The sequence below is a fragment of the Felis catus genome, chromosome D1 (genome assembly GCF_018350175.1).
Source record: "Felis catus isolate Fca126 chromosome D1, F.catus_Fca126_mat1.0, whole genome shotgun sequence".
Classification (NCBI taxonomy): Eukaryota; Metazoa; Chordata; class Mammalia; order Carnivora; family Felidae; genus Felis; species Felis catus.
The window spans coordinates 90,200,194-90,222,396 of NC_058377.1; the positions used below are offsets into that span (position 1 = coordinate 90,200,194).

Below are 22,203 nucleotides of genomic sequence, written 5' to 3' on the forward strand. Positions count from 1 at the left end.
ATCCTTGCTTCAAAATGTCTCTCTATCCCTGTTCCTCCAGTTTTTTTTTTTTCCTGTTCTTCCAATTTTTATATGTGCAAACTTACCTACCTATGAAGGCCCAGCTTGAAAGCCACATCAGCCACAGGGGCAAATCTGCCACCCGATCCTCATGATTGTATGAAGAAACTTCCACTCCATTCCTGAGAAGAGAACAGAATTGGGAAGACATTTCTGCCCTTCCAACATCCTCTACCTTTTTCTCTCCAAGGGAAATGTAAGGCTGTATCTACTTAGAGAGATTGGGAAAACAAACTGTGTATATATGGTTCAGTCCCTTTGTTTCTTCTTTTGGGTTCATGATCTTTGGAAGATGTATGTCTTCTTGTCTGGGTCTTTGCCATCTTTCTTATAATAGACACACTAATTTGATGGGGCCCATGCCTATCTTATCCAGTGGTTTTCAGCCTTAGAGACACAATGGAATCACTTTAAAAAAAAAAAAAAGATACTTGGATCCTACCTTTGCAGATTCCTTTTCAGTGGTTTGGTGCATGTCCATTTTAAAGCTTCTCAGTGATTCTCCTGTGCAGTTGAGGCTGACAATTGAGATCCTCCTGTGCATCTCTAGACCTCTGGAGGCACTGCTTTCTGAGGTCCTACTTGAAGGGCTCTAGGGATGTGAAGCCGTTCTTATACTTGGATAGATATGTGTCTGCTGTGTGGACTTTCTGTCAGGTGGAATAGCCTAACGTCTAGGCTTGTAGGGAAGCTTGATACATAAGAAGCCCACTTTGTGACTACAGGACAAACGCTATTTTCAAATTCAGCTCTATTGGTTGTAAAGCTCCTATTTTAATCCCCATCTTTTGACTTCTGTATGTATTTCTCTTTTGTTTCTGTACTTAAAGATAGAGGGATATGACCTATTATAACTGTCAAATCCCAACCCCACACAGTGAAATGAGTCTTCCTTCATTGTCCCCACCTTGTCCTTGGATGGGCAGTAATCTTCCTCCTTTTGCACTTCCATTTTATTTATTCTGCATTTTTTTCTCAAAGCAAGTGTTAATGTGTCTCTTGAAAGCAGCGTATGGTTTATATGTATGCATCTACATACATAATATAATTTTGAATTTTAATTGGAGTGTTTAGTTCATTTATACTTAATGTAGTAACTGATATATTTGGCTTTAAATCTAGTATCTTACTATTTTACTTTCTATTTGTCCTGCCAGTTTTATGCATTTTTCCCCTCTCATTTCTGGCCTATTTTGGATTAGTCAACTATTATTGTATTATTTCAGTGCCCACTATTTTTGCTGGGTTGAAAATTCTAGGGTTGTAATTATTTTCTTTCATTATTCAATTCTTTTCTGGTGTTAATTGTTGAAACTGTTGAAATCCAGATGTCAATCTTACTGTTGTTCCTTTGAAGATTATGTTTTTCCCCTCATCTAGCTGCTTTTATATTTCTTTCTTTTGTTCTTCAGTAATTTCACTACGACTTGGCATTGTTTTATTTGAATGTATTTTGCTTGGGGTTTGTAGAGATTTTTGTTAAGTACTGGGAAATTCTCAGCTCTTGTCTCTTCAGATATTGCTTATGCCTTGAACTTTCCACCGTGTCCCATATATCTGTCTTTTATGGGTTTTTTTTCCTGCATTTTCCATCCTTTTTAATTTCCTTTCTTGCTTCAGTTAGAATATTTTCAACTATCTATACTCTAGGTCACTAATTCTTTTTCAAATTGTGTCTATCTTCTGTTAAAGCCATCAATATTTCAGTTATTTTAGGTTAAAAAAAATTTTTTTAAGTTTATTTGTTTTAGGGGAGGGACAGAGAGAGGGGGAGAGAGAGAGAATCCCAAGCAGTCTCCACACCATCAGCACAGAGCCTGATGCAGGGCTCAAACTCATGAACCATGAGATCATGACCTGAGCCAAAATCAAGAGTCAGAGGCTTAACCAACAGAGCCACCCAGGTGCCCCGCAGTTATTTTAGCTTTTATTTTTTCAACGTTTTTTTATTTTTATTTTTGGGACAGCATGAACGGGGGAGGGGCAGAGAGAGAGGGAGACACAGAATTGGAAACAGGCTCCAGGCTCCGAGCCATCAGCCCAGAGCCTGACGCGGGGCTCGAACTCACGGACCGCGAGATCGTGACCTGGCTGACGTCGGACGCTTAACCGACTGCGCCACCCAGGCGCCCCTATTTTAGCTTTTAAAAGAGATCTGGAGTATCTGTTCTTATAGATTTCAGTTTTGTACTGAAATTCTCCATTTTTGTAATGTATTTGGGGGGAACATAATCAATTGTTTTAAAGTTCGTGTCTTATAAATGCCAATACCTGGAATCTCCTGTGGATCTGTTTATTTTATTCATTTTCCCTTTTGATCTGGTATCTTTGTATATCTGGTAATTTTTGTTTGAATGCTGAATATTGTATATAAAATATTATGTAGGGTCTGGATGATGTTATCTTTTTCTAGCATAGCTTTTCTTCAACATCTTGCTAGCAATTAGAGTAGTAATAGATTACCTTAATCCAATCTAGGGATAGGATGATATAGGATTGGGTTTAAGGCCTTGTGGGGGCTGCTTTACTTCTAGTGCTTGCTTATTCCTAGGGTGTAGCCCTACAAATAAATCACAGCCCCTCCTGCTTGGAGGCCCTAAACTCTAATTTTATCTTCATCGTACTGTAACTCTGTTGGTAAATTCTGGTAAGCTTCTCAGCATCTTAGCCTCTCTCTCCTTTGCTTTTTGGCTTCTCAGCTTCTGCTTGCAAATCAGTAAATGCCATCAATTGAAAAGCATTTTAGACTCTTGGACTCATTTCTCAGTATGTTCCATCTCTCTAGGATCTTGGCACCTCAAGTCCCAGGCTGCCCTGGTAGCTTGCCAATGCCTTTAAGTAGTTGATTTTTTGGTAACTTATCCAGCTTTTCCAGTGTTATTGGTGGGAGAGTTGGACAGACATTCGTTAGACCAGCAGACCCCTAGGGATGTGGTCTGGGAACTCCTAGGGAAATCCCAAGGTCTGAAGGGCAAATGTGTTGATGTTTGCATTGATGTAGCAAAAGCAGTGTGGGTAAAGATTCTGGTAGCTTATTGAAAGTCAAGGTAGTGGCACAAAACTATACTAGTAGTCATTGTAATCTTCACTGCCATGGATTTGTAGTTCAAATAAATGCTAGTTTCCATTGACAATGTTTTTGATGAAGTGGTAAAAATGATTAGTTTTGCTAAATCTCGATCCTTGACTACACCTTTTTTAGTGTTTTGTGTGTTGAAATAGCAAGTATGCAAAAAGCACTTGTGCATTCTGAAATACAGTGGTTGTCTCATGGAAAAATGCTTGTGTGATTGAGTGTATGCTGAACTAGTTTTTTTCTTTCTTTCATGGAACAACATTTTTACTTCAAAGAATGACAGACAAACTATAGTTCTCAAAAATGAATGAAGTGAGCCTTCAAGAAAAACAACTGGTAGTGTTCATGGCCAATGATAAAATTGGCAATGGATCCAGTGAAAATTCATTTTTGGAAAACTTGTAGCTAGTACTGTGAGCTTGACAGCTTCCCAATATCTAAAGGCTTTTCTGATAAAGTTCGTAATGCTAACTGATGTGATTTTTATACTGTATAATGAAATGTGTCAACATTTGGAAGATCTACATAAACAGTGAACCAATATTTTCCAAATGACCAATTTATGATGTTATAAAATTATGCATAGGAGAAAGATCCATTCAGTGTGTAAGATAGACCAATGAATTTTAATGTAACAGTATGAAAAATTCACTGAAATAGTTTCAGATTGCACACTGAAACTATTTTTAAAAACGTTATCATTTGTCAAGATCTGGTATAGCATCAAAGAAGAATATCCACAATTATATAAAAAGGCTATTAAAGTACTCCTCTCTTTTCCAACTACATATCTGCATGAGACTAGATTTTCTTCATTTACTTCAACAGAAAGAGTGTATTCCAAAATTGAATGCAGAAGCGAATATAAAACGTTTTTTTTTCTCTTAAGACAGACATTTGCAAATTTTGAAATTGTAAAACAATGCTTTCTTTCCCACTAGTTTACTTATTTTTGGAAAAGAGATTTTTCATAAAAATATTTATTTTACTATGTAATAGTATTATTGTTACTAATTCAATAAGTATGTGTAAATTTGTCAGTTTTAATTTCTAATATGGTGAATGTTGATAAGATCTAACCCACATAAACAAAACAGCTCTTTGGGGTCTTCAAAAATGTTTAAGAACAAGAACCAGTGAGATGGACTATCATAGCCGAAAACTGTGTGCTGAAAGCAGTTCTTACTGAAAGCAGTTCTTATCTATATTCTCTTTGATCTAGGGGTTGCCCAAATTTTCAGAAAATTTTGGCCATTTCTACATGGCAACAAAGGAACAAATTGGTTAATTCTTATGAATATGCCAGGCAGGGGTGCCTGGGTGGCTCAGTCAGTTAAGCGTCCAACTCTCTCTCCAAAAACAAATAAATAAACTTAAAAAATATATATATGCCAGGCAGATTGAAAATTATCTAAATGATCAGATGTCAGGTAAATTGCTTAATTTTTTAAAAAAATTTTAAGTTTATTTATTTATTTTGAGAGAGAAATAGAGAGTGAGCATGAGTGGGGCAGGGGCAGAGAGAGAGGGAGAGAATTTTGTCAGCGTAGAGCCTAACGTGGGGCTTGAACCCATGAACTGTGAGATCATGACCTGAGCTGAAATCAAGAGTCAGATGCTTAACTGAGCCACTTAGGTGTCCCTAGATTGCTTACTTTTTAATGTTGTACTAGACTATGTGATTATAGTTTTTGAATTGTGATTATTGGCTTAATACGGAAGGACACATGGCATCAACACACAGTTTGTACATGTTGAAATTCTTATCATTTAGTTGAGAAAGAAGATATTGGAATGTTTTCAACCCGTCTTGCCCTATGACATCGAGATTTGCTTTTGAGAGATGCCTTGATTCTACAATGCACATGAGCCAAGATGGTGGTATTTAGTGAAGATGAAAACAAGGCCTTTGGTTGTTTCAGAAACAACCATTAATAAGATCGGATTAAGTTTCACGAAGCGTTTCAGTTTTAGAGAGTGAGAACTTCAGAAATTCCATTTCCTCCCATCAATGAATACATCATTTTCCCCCCAAGAGAATGTAACTTACCTATGATTTTAAAATGGCTGAAAGATAAGATAGCCTTCTTAACATATGCCTTACCAGACTATTTCTGTATGTATTAGTTTCATTCTTCTATAAATCTGTCCTCTTTAGGGTTAAAGCTGTTCAGTTTTGTCCTTAATTATTCTCGGATTGATTTTATGTATGAAAATCTTACCCCTCTAATAAAATTTATTTTTTGTGGGGAAGGATTATATACAGTTTACATCATCCACAGTGTCCTATTATTGGTAGACAGACTCTTGATATTTTCTGTTCAGTTTAAAAGTCGAGATGCAGGGAATTCATTTCCTATCTCAAGTATTTGTTGAGAATTTGCTATGTGTAAGGTGCCGTGTTAGGCATCAGTGAATATGCATTTGTGCATTTTCGGAGGAAACCGAACCTTATTGTTTTGAGAGAATTGTTTCCATGGCAGTAGAATCTTTATGAAAGAAACCATTTTTGTTGAAATCCTACTTTCTCTGCGAACATATTAGGAAGGCAAAGAGTTTCAGCATAGGAATTAGAGAGTTGTCTTCCTTGGCGCATAATATTGTCAATCAGATTTTAAATAGCTCCAAAAACAGAATTGATTTTGATTCACATTTGAACTGATGTTTGCGCTGGCAGCCAGTGGGTCTGGTAGTTACTGGTTTTCACATTAAGAGGCCTGAACCTTTCTCTGCTTGCCTTTGTTGTTGGCAGGCCCTGACCAGCCTTGTATCCATCGTAGGCAGTTCCACCAGGGAGATCAATGTGGGGAGCTGGCTTTGAGCTCATAAATGGATATATTAGAAAGCCAATCTTTCCATCAACCTGATTGAGTTTAAAAATGCTTCTTCTCCGGGTATAAAATGTTTCAATGTAACCATGCTAATGTGCTATAGTAGTGACATTTCTTGGCTCTGAGTGTGGACGTATCATCTGATAGACTTAAATAATTTATGTAATGAAAATGCTTGCTTAGAAGAAGTTCACCATGTGACATAGCGGGCTAAGAGTCTGGGCTGTGCTGCCAGACTGTCCAGCTCTGACACTTTCTAGCTGTGGCACCTTGAATGAGGTTACTCTCAGTGCTTGAAGCCCATTGCCTGGAAAACAGGAAGTAATAGCACTGTTGGGAAGATTAGCTGAATTAATGCATATGAAATGTCACTTCATATAAGTGTTGGCTATTACTGTTGTTTTTATTTCTGCTAATTAATAAGGTCCTATTTTAAGGTTCCCGTAATTCATCTTAGCAAAGCTACCTTCTTCACCATACCCCTACCCACACGTGTTCGGTTTCTAGGCTGTGTTCTGTTGCTGGAGTCCTAAGAACTTTGTAGTTACACGTTTTGTGAAGGTGATATCTGCAGTGGTGAGAGATGTATTTCAAATAAGTTTCGGTTTTTGAATATTAATACCTGCTTGATTGTCTCCCTATATGTGCTGCCATTGGCAACAGCCACGGCATGCCTGTTGTTAATTAATCACTTCCACTGAGAACTTAATTAGTGCCTTCATTAGGATCATCATGGAGTAGCAGGCAGCGTCATCCTGAGCCAGCTGCAAGTTATTGGCTAGCTCCAGCAGCCCTTCTGGTCCTATGAAAGCTTACGCTGACCAGGAGGCCTGGTGTGCTTCCCTTTTGTGTGTGTGTGTGTCCTCTTTAGAGAAAGTGGTGGAATATCAGACCATGATGCATCCATGTTCTGTCACACATGCAAAAATAAGGCAACATACCCACTTACAATGGATAGATAAAAAAACCCAGATTGGTTATTGAATTCTTGTCATGGTGCTGAACAAGCTGGAAACAAGTTGTTGTTGTTTGCAATGTTGAAAATCAGACCATGAATCCTGTCTATGACAGAGTGTTTCATTTTTCTGCTGAAAGTCAAAACTCTTTCTTTCTGGCATCATTGTTTTTTTTTTAATACACACAGAGTCTGAAATATTGCCAGAGTGTTATGGGATGAAATCAGCCCTCCCATTTCCTGTCTCTCCATCCCTTAGGAAAATACAGGGAAATGAGGCAAAGGTAGGCATCTTCTTGCCTTACTTTTCTGCAGAGATAGAGTCTGGGTTGGGGGTGAGAGGCATGAATAAGTCACCCTATAAACGATACTTCTCCCAGAACTTTTGGATGGAATGTAACTTTGGGACAATAAGATAAAAATAAATGCACCAATGACTCCTATTTAATGGAAAACAGAATCCCTTGGGTCAGTCCCCAAATGAGCACAAGCATTGTGAAATGAACGACTTTACTTGAGCATTTCTGCTTCATTCTTTTGGCTATTGTAGGCTTCTAGGTAATTTAGGTCAGTTGTGAACGTGGTGAAATATTTTGTATCTCACAGATTTGCTGCTGCTTCCAGGAGAAGTGGAGGAGGACGTCCACACACCTGTTCCACCTTACATTCCTTCCGTGGCCCAGCCCTTCACCCCTGAGGTCGAGCTGGTGCCCACTGGGAGAGGGGCACACAAAGAAATGGAAGAGGTACCCCATGGGGAGTTCAATCGGTTTTGAAATTGCCTTGAGTTTGTAACTTGTCCTTTCAGAGATGCTGCTATATCTGTGTGCTTTTTAATATTTCTTAGATTTGGAAAAATTTTAAATTCAAGTTGCTTAATTGCATCACTCTGAGTGCCATCTGTTTCTAATGGGTGTATTTCTTTTTAAACATGGGGAGCAGAGTGCCTGGGTGGCTCAGTAGGTTGATCCTCCGACTTCAGCTCAGGTCGTGATCTAGAGGCTCGTGGGTTTGAGTCCTGCACTGGGCTCTGTGCTGACAGCTCAGAGCCTGGATCCTGCTTTGGATTCTATGTCTCCCTCTCTGCCCTTCCCCTGTTTGCATTCTGTCTGTCTCTCTCTTAAAAATAAATAAACATTAGAAAAAATTTAAAAATTACTGAGAGCTATTATGTTTTTATGTGGAAACTATTTTTATTTCATGATGTGTGTCGTGCTATCAGACAGTGTTGCCTGGGGGAGGCGCTTATGCAATAGATTCTCTCTTTTTTGTTCTGGACTGACCATTTTCTTTTTATTCTTGTTTCCAACGTCCTATAAACATCTGGTGGTCATTAAGGTAAGGCCAAGCTGTTGTCGCAGAGAATCCCAACAATAATGCAGTGGCTGAAAAGAGATAGAACTTTGTCGCTCATACAACAGCCTATGGAAAACCTTTAAAGTGAGCATTTGGCACTGTTCCCTGGGGCCATCAGGGGCCCAGTTTCCTTCTCTCTGGATCCCCACATGCCTTAGGACATTGTCATATTCCCCTGGCCACCGTTAGTTACATGTTCCTATCGAGCACAGGGGGTGTTGGGAAGGGTCATCCAGTCATGTCCTTCACAATCAGGGAGAATGACGTCCCTGCCACATGTCTCTCCCACTTGTACATCTAGAAAGTCATCTTTTGTCATCCTTTGCAGCTCTTCTGTATATACTTTACAAACATGCACTAACCAAGGCTGCCGGTGATGTTGGGTAAGGACTTTTATCACCCTGTTTACTCCAGCATCAAAGAGTATCAGGTACAAGAAGCTGTGAAGGGCTCTTTATTATTGCTTCCTAATAAAACCCCTAGGGATTGATTATTTGATCATTCAGTTACTACTAGTTTTGTCACCTGAAGATATTCTGTTATGGAAGCAGTCGTTCAGTCAAAGGTAGTCCACACATTTCAATTTTAAATTGCCCCTTTCTCATGGAACTTTAGTTTACTGACAGCACAAAAGTATGTCTAGGATGCTTGCAGGCTTATATTAAACCCCCAAATTGGTACCAGATAAACTGGTAGGGACAGCCACTTTTCAATGTGCTTTTTGGATTACAGATTGCTTTCTCTGAGTAATAAGAAATAAAATTGCAATGTTATTTCTGGCAGGAATCAGTTTCTTTTAAAGACTTGTTCATACTCTTGACTTCAGCTGTGACCATACAAATGACTGGACCAGCCAGTGGTCATGGCACCTAGTGCCATAGAGGAATTGTTATAAAATTGTTTCAGTTGATAGGTTACAGAAACGGAATGATTCCTAGAATCTATCAAATAGCCAGTAAAAATGCAAGTTAAAACCTTGTACATGATTGTATCTTTAAAAGGAATATAGATTTCTTCCCAGAAAATGTGAACATTTTTTAAATGTTGGAATCAAAATGCTCAGAACAATTTCTGTGTTGGCAAACTTCTGAAACGTAGATGAAGAACTTTTGCTGTTTTTCAAATATCTGGGATATCTTGGTTGGGATTTGTATTTCTAACCACTATTTGTTAGAGAAACTTTTCAGAACTGTCAAGAATCATAATGCTGTATCAACTGTACCTTGGTTTAACAGTCTTAATCTTATTTTAAGGCACCTACTTCCAGAAAAGATCATAAGAATCATTTTCTAGCAAATATGTCTTGTAAGGACCTACCAAGGGACTACTGTGGGCCCGAGATGATAGCTGCTTTCTGTAACTTCAGTCTCAAAAGACGAAAGTGTAGCCTGGATGTCTTGACTTCCTCTTAGTTGCCGAAGAAGAGGCCACAAATTACCAGGTTTTACACATACGCATCTCCCCCTTCGAGTCAAACATTTTCCAAGAACCTTCTATATTCTATTTGTGAATACCTTCTGGCCTTAGTTATTCTGTTTTGATGAATTTTGGACAGCTTTATAGATGAAAAAAAAAATCCACATTAGGAAGATGAAAAATTGTGTGTTGTTCCTCATAGAAGAAACTTTTGTAGTATTTCAACGGGAGATCTCCCGTTTTTCTAGTGCATAATGAGACTCTGAATTTTTTCACCTATAAAGACGGTTTATTTACTATATTACTTCATAAGATAGCCTACAGCTAAATGCTGCTCTTATTGATTTGAGCATTAGTCCTGTTTTCTTTAATTTGCCTGTGTGGTAATCTGAATGAAAATGATTCCTCCTGTAACAGGGTCTCTCTTAGAATAAGTCACATGAGCAATTGTAAGGAAACTAGCTGTTTTCTAACAGTGTGCAAATTCTATTCCCTGAGAGGCTACAAAAAAGATTTCAATTAGATTTGAAATGAGACCCCTCAAATCCACATATTTCTCTCAGCTCCTTAGGCAAAAATAACAAGTTAATAACTTAATTCACAGTTGTTTTCTTTTTAGTAGCAGGGGATTTGGTTTTCCATTGCACAAATTATTCTCTTTGAAATAAATCAGAATTTCAGTTTGTAATCCAAAATCCGTGGAGTCTTACAGCTTAGAACCCTGAAATGAACCTAACCTGAAGGAAGAGAATTCCCAGTGTGTGCCACAGTAGCCAAGAGCTGAAATACATAAATAGAATTGCAACTTTTACTGTATTAGAAAAAAAAATTTTTTTTAATGTTTATTTATTTTTGAGACAGAGAGAGACAGCATGAACAGGGGAGGGGCAGAGAGAGAGGGAGACACAGAATCTGAAACAGACTCCAGGCTCTGAGCTGTCAGCACAGAGCCCGACGGGGGCTCGAACTCACAGACCGTGAGATCGTGACCTGAGCCGAAGTCGGACGCTTAACCGACTGAGCCACCCAGGCGCCCCCCTACTGTATTTTAAAAGCTGCCATTTAGAAGATCACAGTGATGTCTTCTGAATTGCAGTATACATCTGCTTTGAATTACGTATGTGACCCTCGTCCTGGAGAACTTTGAATTCACTGATGTGTGTCTTCGTAAGCTTACTTTCATTAAAAAGCAAAAAGGTAGAAACTAGTGCCGAGTTCAGGGCTATGCATACGGTAGATGCGCAATAAGTGTTGAATGAACAAATAAATAAACAAAAAACCTCACTACCTACCGAGAGTGTTTTTTTCTGGTGTGGTAACATGGTAGGGCCCTTCTCTCTTTTCTTCTCTATTGGTTCATTCTCCTCAACATGTAAACGTGTTCAAGTCTCTTGCATCCTTAATGGAATGAAATGAAACAAAGGAAAAGAAAAACAGCCTTCTCTTTACCTCAGGCCCTCTTTGGCTACGGTCTGTTCTCCCGTTCTCATCTAGACTTGAGAAACTATTAGCCTAGCTGCTTCCTTTCCCGTCATGCCTCATTCAGTCTACCACAGAGGGTCCTTGCTCCAGCACCTGCTGGAGTGTATTCAGAATAAAGGTCCCAATTACTCTCTAACTGCCAGATCCCAATGGACACTTCCCAGCTTTATTTTAATCGAGCTCTCTACTGGGCTTCTCACTCCACTGTGCTGGGCCCTTGTGGTCCTTCTGGTTCTCCCCTCACTGCTCTCTGCAGATGCTCTGTGCATTTCTGTTTGTTCTTTCCCCGCCTCCATTGGGGGTTTCCCTGCATCCATCCCCGATGAGTTGGTGTTGCTCAGGGCTCTGTGCCAAACCTCTTCCCACTTACATACTTGAATCCATTTATCTCTAGGCTACTACCTTCTATGCTTGTGTCTCCAAATGTGTATCTCCAGCCTCAGACCTTTTTCTGAGCTTCAGGTTTCTGTTTTCAGTTGCCTGTTGTTATCTCTATCTGGATTCCTTTAGGTGCCTTCAAACCAGCACATTAGAAAGAGCTTACCTTTCTTTACCTGCTTCCCTCCTTGCGTTCATCCCCTCCTTCCCTTTCCGCATCCAGATCAGTCATCAAGTGCTGCCAGTTTTACTTTCTGATATTTTCACATCTCGCTCTCAGCTTCCTGTTCTCATTATCTCTTGCCTGGACTGCTTCAGCAGGCTCCTAACTGGCCTCCTTGACTCCAGATCTACCCTTTGTAATCTTCAAAGTAACCTATCTAGATATAACCTCCCAAGAGGGCCGGGCATCTTTCTGTTTTGTGCAGACCTATCTGTCCAGCACTGTCTCATTATAGGTGCTCAGTTAAAATTTGAATGCATGAAGGAATTTATCTGAAATGCATAGATGACCAAGTATCTACTTTGCTTCCAAAAAATCCTTCAGTGACTTCATCATCTCTAGGATAAACAGCATATTCGACCATCATGATCTGGCACCACCTTTGTCTCTCGCTTCTCTCTACCTTAACATTAACACTTAACTACTTGCAGAGCATTACATGTGAGACTTTGTATCTTATTTCCTTGGCCTGTTCCCTAGAACTCTCCTTATCTGCAAAGTTCTTCTTCCCTCAACCTTGTTAACTGATATGACGCTTTAAGATTCTGTTTAGATATCACCTCTGCCAGCAAGCCGTCTCTGATTCTTTCCCGTTGCCTTCCAGTCCGTGCTGGGTTAGGTATCCCTTCTCTGTTCCCAATACTCCCTAACTATGTGATTTGTACTTACTGTATTTTACTGTACTAACTTGTTCATATGTCTATCTCCTTTCTCTGTGATTTCGTACAAGTCTTCATCTTTGTATCCTCAGCACCGAGCACAAAGCCTAGAATTTAATAGGAACATAGTGTTTGTGGAAAGAATGGGAAATATCTGAATGACTACGGGAGGCTCATCCTCTGACATTTTTGAATCAGGGATATACTGGCCACATTACAGTGATATCCCCAAATGGTTTAAAATGTCTGGAGTATGATCACATTTTGGCATTGCAAATATGAAATTATTCCATTCTTTTTTAAAACAATTATTGATATTCTTGGTTTCTTGCTTTTGCATTTGAGCATTTAACTGATTGCCTAGGGAATTAATCTAACAACAGCTACCATTAATAATTCAGCTCCCAGGTGAAGAAATTTATATTTTTAAGTATGCTTTTATAGCTTTAAGCGTATTATGAATGAATAATTCTTGCCTTGGCATCAAATTTATTGACTAGCTAAAAACTTTATTCTTTGTTCTTGTTTTGGCTAGTACCAAATGATTGATGAAAAGACTCATGCTCCATGACAGAAAAAAATTTGTGTATTAAAAAAAAAAAAAACCTTAAAGGAAAATAAGATTTTCCCACTTAAGGATAAACTTCTACATCTCTAGTACTGTAATGTTGGATATTACGGCTGTAAGATATGTTGGGACCTTAGGGAATAGGGAGGTGATGGGTTAGACCATATGTAGAGCTAAGCTGGCTATGGGAGTGAGCCCTTATCAGAGAGTCTAGATGTCCACCATGTGAACCTTACTCTGTCTGGGTTGCTGATACAAGGTGGGTCATGAGCGGGGTGATGATTAGGGAGGCAAGTAGGATTTTTCAGAGAGTGGCAATACTCAGCTGAGGGTAAGGTAATCTTCAGCACTTCCCCTCTGTGCTTCTCTAACCTTTTTTGCATTGCTCTGTTGGAGAGCATGGCACATGATGTTGAAATCATTCATTTACTTCTGTCTTCTCCCTGAAGTTAGGAAACTTTGTGGACACAGGTTTTGCTGTTTTCATCCTGTGTTCCCCATATCTAATACATATTACACATTCAATAAATGTTTATGGAGTGAGCAACTCAAGGGGAGTGGGGTGGGAACATGAGAGTTGTTTATGTGTTAGGTAGGGGGAATGTGAGGAGTGTGGTCCGGCATCACTGGGATTTTAGCACAGCAAAGGGATTTGTCTTCTTTGAAACCTCATTCCAGCCTCGAGGGGAGGCGGGTGAAGACAAAGCAACCTCTAATCTAGTGAGAGTGGCCAGTAAGGTGGCCTCTTGGTGGACAAGTAGGTGCCAGGACTTTAACCGGGCATGAAAGGGCAGCAAGAATCCCGTCAGACTGGATACATGGTAGACATGGGGTTCCTCCTCGTCCTCTCCCAGGATCTTTTGGAATCAGCTCAGGACGCAATGTGGCCAGGCCTGCCAGCCCCAGTGCTCACTGCTGAGTAGAAGTAGAAATGACAGGGATGCTGATGTTCGGGAAATGAACATATTGTAGCATTGTTTGTTTATACGTTTCCTCATTTGAGATGTTCTTAACAATATTATCACTCTGTCGCTTTAACTTAACCTTAGAAACTGACCAAAATGGACAGATCCACTTACGCCGCAGACTCACGGGTTTCCTGTGTACAGCCACTCTCTTAAAGGCAGTCACGGTGTTACATGGAGCCTTGAATGTGTTTTTGATGATAAGCTCTGAGAATTGCGTAGCTTATTTGGAAAAATTCTTTTCTTCCAAAGAGCTATGTATGACTTGGCTTAGCGAAAAGCTCAAGGTTAATTCTTAAAGGTAAAGATTTAGCGAAAGCAGATTGCCCTGGATTCAAGTCTTGCTTCTCTCCCTTACTAATTGTGTAGCCTTGGGCAAGTGGCTTAATCTTTCAGAGCTTCAGAAGAGTCCTTATTCCTGCTAATGCCCACACCGTTCCTGGTCCTGGGGCTGGCACGTGGTGGGAACTCACTCAGCAGCAGCTCCCATTATTACTTTTGTCAGGAGAGCACGCAGACACTTTGAAATGAGGAGGAAGTGAACAAGCCTCTGAAATTTGTTCTCTTGCTGGTTTTACTGAGAAAGGATGGTAGATGGCTATGTGATTGCTGTGAGCACCGCACCCCTAACCCCGAGACGCAGCTTGCCAAATAGATGGGGGATGGCCACTTTTCATGCTTTTTATTTCACCTTTAATAACAGCACATAGCTTCTCAGCTACGTGCTCTATTTTCAAGAACATTGCAAAATCCACTCAATGAGATAATTGTGAATGCAAGAATATTTAAAGCTGATTACAGCTTCAGGGCATTTTTTTTTTTCATTCTTCCATAAACCATGGTTTTCAATTATTTTAGTCTCACCATACATATTACAACACAGAGGTGCTAGATAATTTCATTGTATCACACACCATTTGCTTTTCGAGAGTCTCTTTAAGGGGTGATACAATGTGATTTAAGGTATTCTCTTTTTGTTTATTGGAAAATATGCTTCTTTATCTACCTTCCTCTAGGAAGTCTTTAAAACTCACAGATTATGAATAAATAGGTGCAAAATTATTACATCGCTTTGCAGCTACTCTGACTTGTAGATAAATTCTGCAAAACTTTAAAAATTCTTAGTAGGAAATTGGGGCACCTGGGTGGCTCAGTCGGTTAAGGGTCTGACTTTGGCTCAGGTCATGATCTCCCGATTTGTGAATCCGAGCCCCACATTGGGCTCTGTGCTGACAGCTCAGAGCCTGGAGTCTGCTTTGGATTCTGTGCCTCCCTCCCTCTCTCTCTCTCTCTCTTTCTCTCTCTCAAAAATAAATAAACATTAAAACAATTTTTAAAAATTCTTGGTGGGAAAAAGGGATCCTGGACTTTTAAAGGTGATACTAATCCCACTGTTATTGGCCCAAGAATTATAGGTAGTTTCTGAAGAAGTAAGTTTATTGAGTGTAGAGTATTTTTATCTTTGAAAATAGTTTTTTTGAGGGTTGCCTGGGTGGCTCAGTTGATTAAGCGTCTGGCTAGCCATTTTGGCTTGGGTCATGATCTCATAGTTTTGTGAGTTGGAGCCCGGTGTCAGACTCTGCACTGACAGTGCAGAGACTGCTTGGGATTCTTCCTCTGTCACTCTCTCTCTGCCCCTCCCCTGCTCATCCTGTCTCTTTCTCCAAAATAAATAAACTTGAAAATTACTTTACTGATATAAGGTGTTTTTGTTTTGTTTTGTTTTGCTTTTTTTTTTTTTTTTTTTAGTAAATGGTGAAGGTGTATTTAAGGTTGATCAAAATCTTAAGGTGTATCTTCTCTAATGTAACTCTTCGTTTTTCCATATGCCTCTAGCCCTAACACTACAAGTGGTAAAAATGTAATGAATGTGTGCAAGAGAGACTTTCTGATTCTTGCCGTGGGTGGAATTAGTTAATGATATTCATTCAGATTCAGGATGGTACAAATGGGGCATATCAAGAGACTTAAATTAGGTCAAATTGAATAATTGAATGTATTCCTTTACTTAAAAACATCTTAATCAGCAGAGAGTGCTGAAGTCTGAAAAAAAGTTGAATTAAATATTAATAGGGAGTTTATGTTTTCAACTTTTTCTTTGTTTACAGTGATTGTAGGATTTTCCTCCTTTGTTACCTTTTACAGGTACTTGGAGATGAAGTTCAGCCCTTCTCACTTGATGAAGAATTTGATTATGATGCTGTGACGCTAACCCCCAAGTTCACGCCTGCCGAGAGAGAGGCGATCACGGAGCTATCCAAGCAACAGAGGCAGATCACCAACACAGGTTTAGAGGAACCCCACGCCTGATTTCACCAAGACCTTTGTGTCAATGTTTACTGTGTTGTTATGCAAGCAGCATCGGAATAAAAGGTAGACCTACCAGAACTCCCTTTGTGGAAATTTACTTGTGCGTTGATCAATCAGGGTTTTTGTCTGTAGGGAGATGTAACTAAGAAGACCAAAGAGATCTCTGCACTTACAGGGTTCTCTTCTGTCATGGTGTTGCTGAATCCCATGGCAGGTAGGGGGAGATGGAGGTGGCAGATGGGGACAGGAAGTGACGCCTACAGAGGGCTTCTTTTTTTTCTTTTAACTAAAAATTTTTTTATTTGAGTATAGTTGACGCACAACGTTACATTAGTTTCAGGTGTACAACATAGTGATTGGACAAGTTTGTACATGATGCTACGCTCACCACAAATGTAGCTACCATGTGTCGCCATGCAATGCTGCTACACCGTCTGCCTTGACTGTATTCCCTATGCTGCGCCTTTTGTTGCTGTCACCGGAAGCCCGTATCTCCCGGTCTCCTTCGCCTGTTTTGCCCATCCCCTCAGCCCCCTCCCCTCCGGCAACCCGCTTTAGTTCCAGCCTGACCCGCCAGGGTACCCTCTGCTCAGAGAGCTCAGGGACCTCCTGGCCCACACCTGCCTCAGCTCCACCCGCCCTGCCAGGGGACCACCTGTGCAGAGTGCCCCGGGACACCCTGGCCGTCCCATTTCAGCTTCAGCTGTCCTGCCAGGGTGCCCACGGTGCACAGAACAGAAGGGTCCATTTTGAGTGCCCCGGGACACCCTGGCCGTCCCATTTCAGCTTCAGCTGTCCTGCCAGGGTGCCCACGGTGCACAGAACAGGAGGGTCCATTTTGATGAGAACACAGCAACTAAGTAATATACCGGCTATTCCAAGATTGGAAACCACATCCCACCTCCTTGGGATGAAGCATCAAAGCACACTGTAGCACATAGAGAGGAACCGGTGGGGTCGGGAGGTCCCTGGTCCCGGCCATGCAGAGACAGCCGTGTGAATGTGAGTGCCGAGAGGCTGGGCTTCTAGGATCGATCGGGAAAGGCTTTGCCAAGAAAGGAGGCATCTGAGAATTGATTATGTGTCATATGTTTATTTCTTGTACTTTATTATTGCCGTTAAGCCGTGTGTGTGATGATGGTTACAAAGTACAAGGAATGATGTCTATCTATCTCCAGAAGCTTAACATATAATTTCAGAAGGCAAGACCTAGACAGAGAAGGTAACTGGAGAATGTGGAAACATATTATGAACTGCTAATTGTGAGGAATACGCATAAATGTGTAGGAAGGAGAAAAGAACAGTGAGGGCACAAAAAGGGGGAATAGCATGTCAAAGTAATTTTTACTATTAAAGGGATCAGTGACAAATCAAATGTACGAAGGCTTAATGAGTTTTCACGCAGGCTTGTGCTTGTGGGTGCCTCTTACATTCCTCATAGAGAATGTTCTTGATTTAATGTTGGGATTGTCAAGTGACTCCCACTTCTCTTTTTCTTTATCTAGTCAACAAGCTTTCATAAAACACCATTTACATGCCAAACCTTAAGCTAGGTGCTGGGGACGATATAGTAAATTGGACACGGTCTGATTTAGTGGGAAAGACAGACCCACACACTAATTATAGCAGAGTTACACTGTCCAATATAATAGCCAAGAGCTGCACGTTGGGCTATGGGGCATTTGAAACATAGCTAGTATGACTGAGGGACTGATTTTTAAATGTTAATTTTACTTTAAATTAAAAAGTAGATGTAATGTACACCATGGGGCATGTAGTCAATAACATTGCATTAACTTTGTAAGGGGACAAATGGTAGGTAATTAGACATACAGTGGTAACCATTTCACGGTGTATACAAATATCCAATCCTTATTTTGTACACTTGAAAGCGATATACGGTAGGCCAATGACAAAGGAAGAAAGGGCACAAGTCTTTTTTTGTTTTGTTTTGTTTTTAATTTGAGAGAGAGAGTATGTAAGCGGGGGGGGGGGGGGGTTGAGAGAGAGAGAGAGAGAGAGAGAGAGAGAGAGAGACAAAGAATCTTAAGCAGACTCCATGCTCAGCAAGGAGCCTGATGGGGTCTCGATCTCATGACTGCAAGATTTTGACCTGAGCTGAAATCAAGAATTGGACACTTAACCCTCTGAGCCACCCAGGAGCCCCACAAGTCTTTTTTTTGAAAAAGTTGCTATTTGATGCAGTTACTGTAATACTTTTGAGTAGGTTTGGAACAATGTGGGTGAATGACTGTACGTTTTCATCTGTAAGTTTTATGACAGGTAAATACAGATCAATTATTTTTTATGACAACTTAGTACCTAATTTAAAAATGCTATAGGGGCGCCTGGGTGGCTCAGTTGGTTAAGCATCCGACTTCAGCTCAGGTCATGATCTTGCGGTCTGTGAGTTCGAGCTCCGCGTCGGGCTCTGTGCTGACAGCTCAGAGCCTGGAGCCTGTTTCAGGGTCTGTGTCTCCCTCTCTCTCTGACCCTCCCCCCATTCATGCTTTGTCTCTCTGTGTCTCAAAAATAAATAAACGTTAAAAACAATTTTTTTAAATGCTATAAATGCAGGACACACATTGGATTTTGAAGAATTAAAATGAAAAATTATAGAATATTGTATGCTTTATGTTGATTACATGTGGAAGTGATAATATTTTGGATATACCAGGTTAAATAAAATGGATTATTAAAATGCATCAATTTCTTTTTACCTTTTTAATGAGGTTACTAGCACATTTAAATTTGCACACATGGCTTGCATATTTTTGACAGCACTGCAGGAGGGAGAAATCTGTGTTGTAGGAGCGGTGTGTACCAAAGGTTACCGGGGCAAAGCAAGTGGAGTTGTTTAATCATGGATGGAGAGCTGGGGAATCTTCACAGGGGAGGTGACATTTGAGCCTGCTCAGGACCATCAGTAGGAGTTTTTGGCTGGAGGCTCTTGGAATAGTTTGTATGGGAGATAAGAGCTCGAATCAAGGCGGTGGAGGTGGAGGGATTTGATTAGAGATTTTGAGGTAGGACAAGCAATAACAAGCAAGGATTATTGATTGATACAGTGTGGGAAAGGAAGAGCAACTGTGAGATGAAGACAAGATTTTAGCACACAATCTGTCTACACACTGACTTGAGGAGACAACACATTGTGATATAATTGTTCACACTTGACTCGGAATATATATGCAGTATTTTGGTATTTTGAATAAAAAAAAAAAGACGTCACCATTTTTAAGACACCTCAATGTTATGGACTTAAATGTTTTGTAATAGAAAAAAACACTATCTTTCTACGTGTTTAAGAACTGCATTTTGGTGGAGTATTTCAGTAAGCAGCCAGGCTAAATGCAGGCGGGCAGTGCCACAGAGCATTCCGTCTGGGTAGCCGGTGCACTAGGTTTCGGCTTTATTCCTTTTGGCAATTTTTGATTCCTGTATTACTTGGGGCAATTGTGCGTTGCAGCAAGAGCGACACTGGAAAATGGGTTCCTTAAAGCCTTTGTGTGAAATAGTTGCACCGTGACTCTTGCCCTAACTAGCAAATGCTCCTCCATGACTTTCGGCTTTAGGTATCCCTTGAATTGATGTAAATGGTTCGTTTTACGTCGGCTGGCAAACCCCTAACCAAGCACCTTTAGAAGAAGCCTGCACTTGTATCGATGGATAACGCGCACCTCGATTAGGGAGTGGCATCAGAGGTAAGATTAATAAAGAGCAAAAGATAGAAGAGAACACCTGCATATATATATGTGTGTGTGTGTGTGTGTGTGTGTGTGTGTGTATGTATATGTGTGTGTGTATATATATATATACGTATACATATATATATATATATATATACATATATATACACATATATGTCTGTGTGTGTGTATGTGTATATACCAAAATGGGAGGGAAGAACACAAACAGTTTAAAAGCGTCTTGAAATAACGCAGGAGTTGCAACACAACCTGGCTTGAATAGAGACCATTTCGCCTCAAGCCTGCAGCGCCCGTCCTGCCTGCTCCGTGTGGTGGCCTGTGCGTTGAGCAATCGTACGCTTTCAGGTTCCACCTCAAGTGGATCAGCGCAAGAAAGAGGATAAGATCTTTGGATCTGATACTGAATTCCCTTGATTCCTTCATCAAGGATTCTCTTTTCTTTTGCCATGAACGTGATGGAACTGTAGCCTCATTTCAAAAAGAAAGAAGAAAAAGAAAATTTCTTTAGTCAGAGAAAGACAAATATCATGACTTCACTCATATGAGGAGTTTAAGAGACAAAACATAAGGGAAGGGAAGCAAAAATAATATAAAAACAGGCAGGGGGACAAAGCATAAGAGACTCTTAAATACAGAGAACAAACTGAGGGTTTCTGGAGGGGTTGTGGAAGGGGGGATGGGCTAAACGGGTCAGGGGCATTAAGGAGGGCACTTGTTGAGATGAGCACGGGGTGTTATACGTAGGGGATGGATCACTGGGTTCTACTCCTAAAATCATTTTTGCACTATCTGCTAACTAACTTGGATCTAAATTAAAAAATAAATGTGTAAATAAACAAAATTTTAAAAATTTCAAAAATTTTTTAAAAAAGAAAATTTCCTTAGTGCTCAGCAACCATATGGTTGAAATAAAATGTGAAAACAACAGTTGAAAAAAACTTCATTTGCTTGTTTGTTGGCAGTTGATGGTGAGTGAATACAATAGTATAGTCAGTCTTATTATGAATTTTCTAGAAAAATATTTCTCCATATGTGAAGAGAAATCCATACTCTTGACCATGGCCTACCCAGCCCTTACATATTATGGCCCTTGCTTACCTCTCCAATCTTATCTTGAATTGTCTTCCTCATTTTTTGTTATATTCCCATCAGTCCCTATTCTTTTTTATTTTTCTCTTTTTTAAATGTTTATTTATTTTTGAGAGGGAGAGAGAAACAGAGTGTGAATGGGGGAGGGGTAAAAGGAGAGGGAGACACAGAATCGGAAGCGGGCTCCAGGCTCTGAGCTGTCAGCACAGACCATGATGTGGGACTCAAACTCATGAACTGCGAGATCATGACCTGAGCCGAAGTCAGATGCTTAACGGACTGGGCCACCCAGGTGCCCCGCATTCTTTATTTTTTAAACACACCACTTCCACTTATCTTTACTTTTGTTATTTTTTCTGCCTGGTCTTCCCTGGTCTTTGTATGGCTGGATTCTGTCACTATTCAGGTCTCCAGTGAAATGTATCTCCCCAAAGTGTCTCTCTGACCACCCTATCCAAAGCAATTTCTTTCTCACAACCCTCACCCTGTCACTACGCATCCCTACCCTACCTTGCCTCGTTTATTATCAGACGCTCCCATGAGAACATAAGCTACAAGAGGGCATGGGCTTACTCTGCCTTTTTATTGACAAAAAGGGCCCGGAGAAAAGTAGGTGTTCAATAAGTATTTACTGAATGAACCGAACCTGAAAGTGTAAGCGTATCAGTTTGAATAATCCGGAGATCCATTTCATCTAGTCAGTTTGGTTAGACATATATTGGGCACTTTTTGGATTCACCTTATCAACTTCTGTATAGGAATATGTAAGTTCTTACTTCCTAGACTCATGATAGTCTGATGGCCAATGCAAATGTGGAACACCTAAGCTAATTGAATAGAATGGTTCCATGTTCCACGTTGCCTTCTTTTCCTCACCATAGCCCCATGGAGCGTTGAGAGAATCTTGGAAGCTTCACCTACTTCTCAACTGCTCTTTTGAAATTTTGTTATGACTTCTTCCATTAAAGATCTCATTCAGGAGCCATTCGTACAATCCTGGTATGACCAACAATCCGCATTAAAAGAGTGCATTGATGACTGAAGTCAAACTGAAAGGGAAAAGAACACAAGCCTCGAGGAGAGAGGTAGGAAGAAGAAAAGTTCCATTTTGGTAGCCGTCTGTAG

General features: G+C 40.2%; 1 protein-coding gene across 7 annotated transcripts in view; it reads left to right on the forward strand.

The window, feature by feature from the left end:
* CD1H11orf74 (chromosome D1 C11orf74 homolog) overlaps window positions 1-16,357 on the forward strand; it is a 69,465-nt gene extending 53,108 nt beyond the window's left edge. For 5 of the 7 annotated variants that reach the window (XM_006937201.5, XM_023239773.2, XM_006937205.5 and 2 more), the window contains 2 exons: window positions 7,529-7,668; window positions 16,115-16,357. In XM_006937201.5, the coding sequence (XP_006937263.1) occupies window positions 7,529-7,668; window positions 16,115-16,279 (305 nt within the window). In that variant the 3' untranslated portion in view covers window positions 16,280-16,357. Of the gene's footprint in view, window positions 1-7,111; window positions 7,207-7,528; window positions 7,669-16,114 lie in introns of all 7 variants that reach the window. The other 2 variants (XM_006937204.5, XM_006937206.5) reach the window with 2 other exon arrangements.
* Window positions 16,358-22,203: the final 5,846 nt, after the last annotated feature.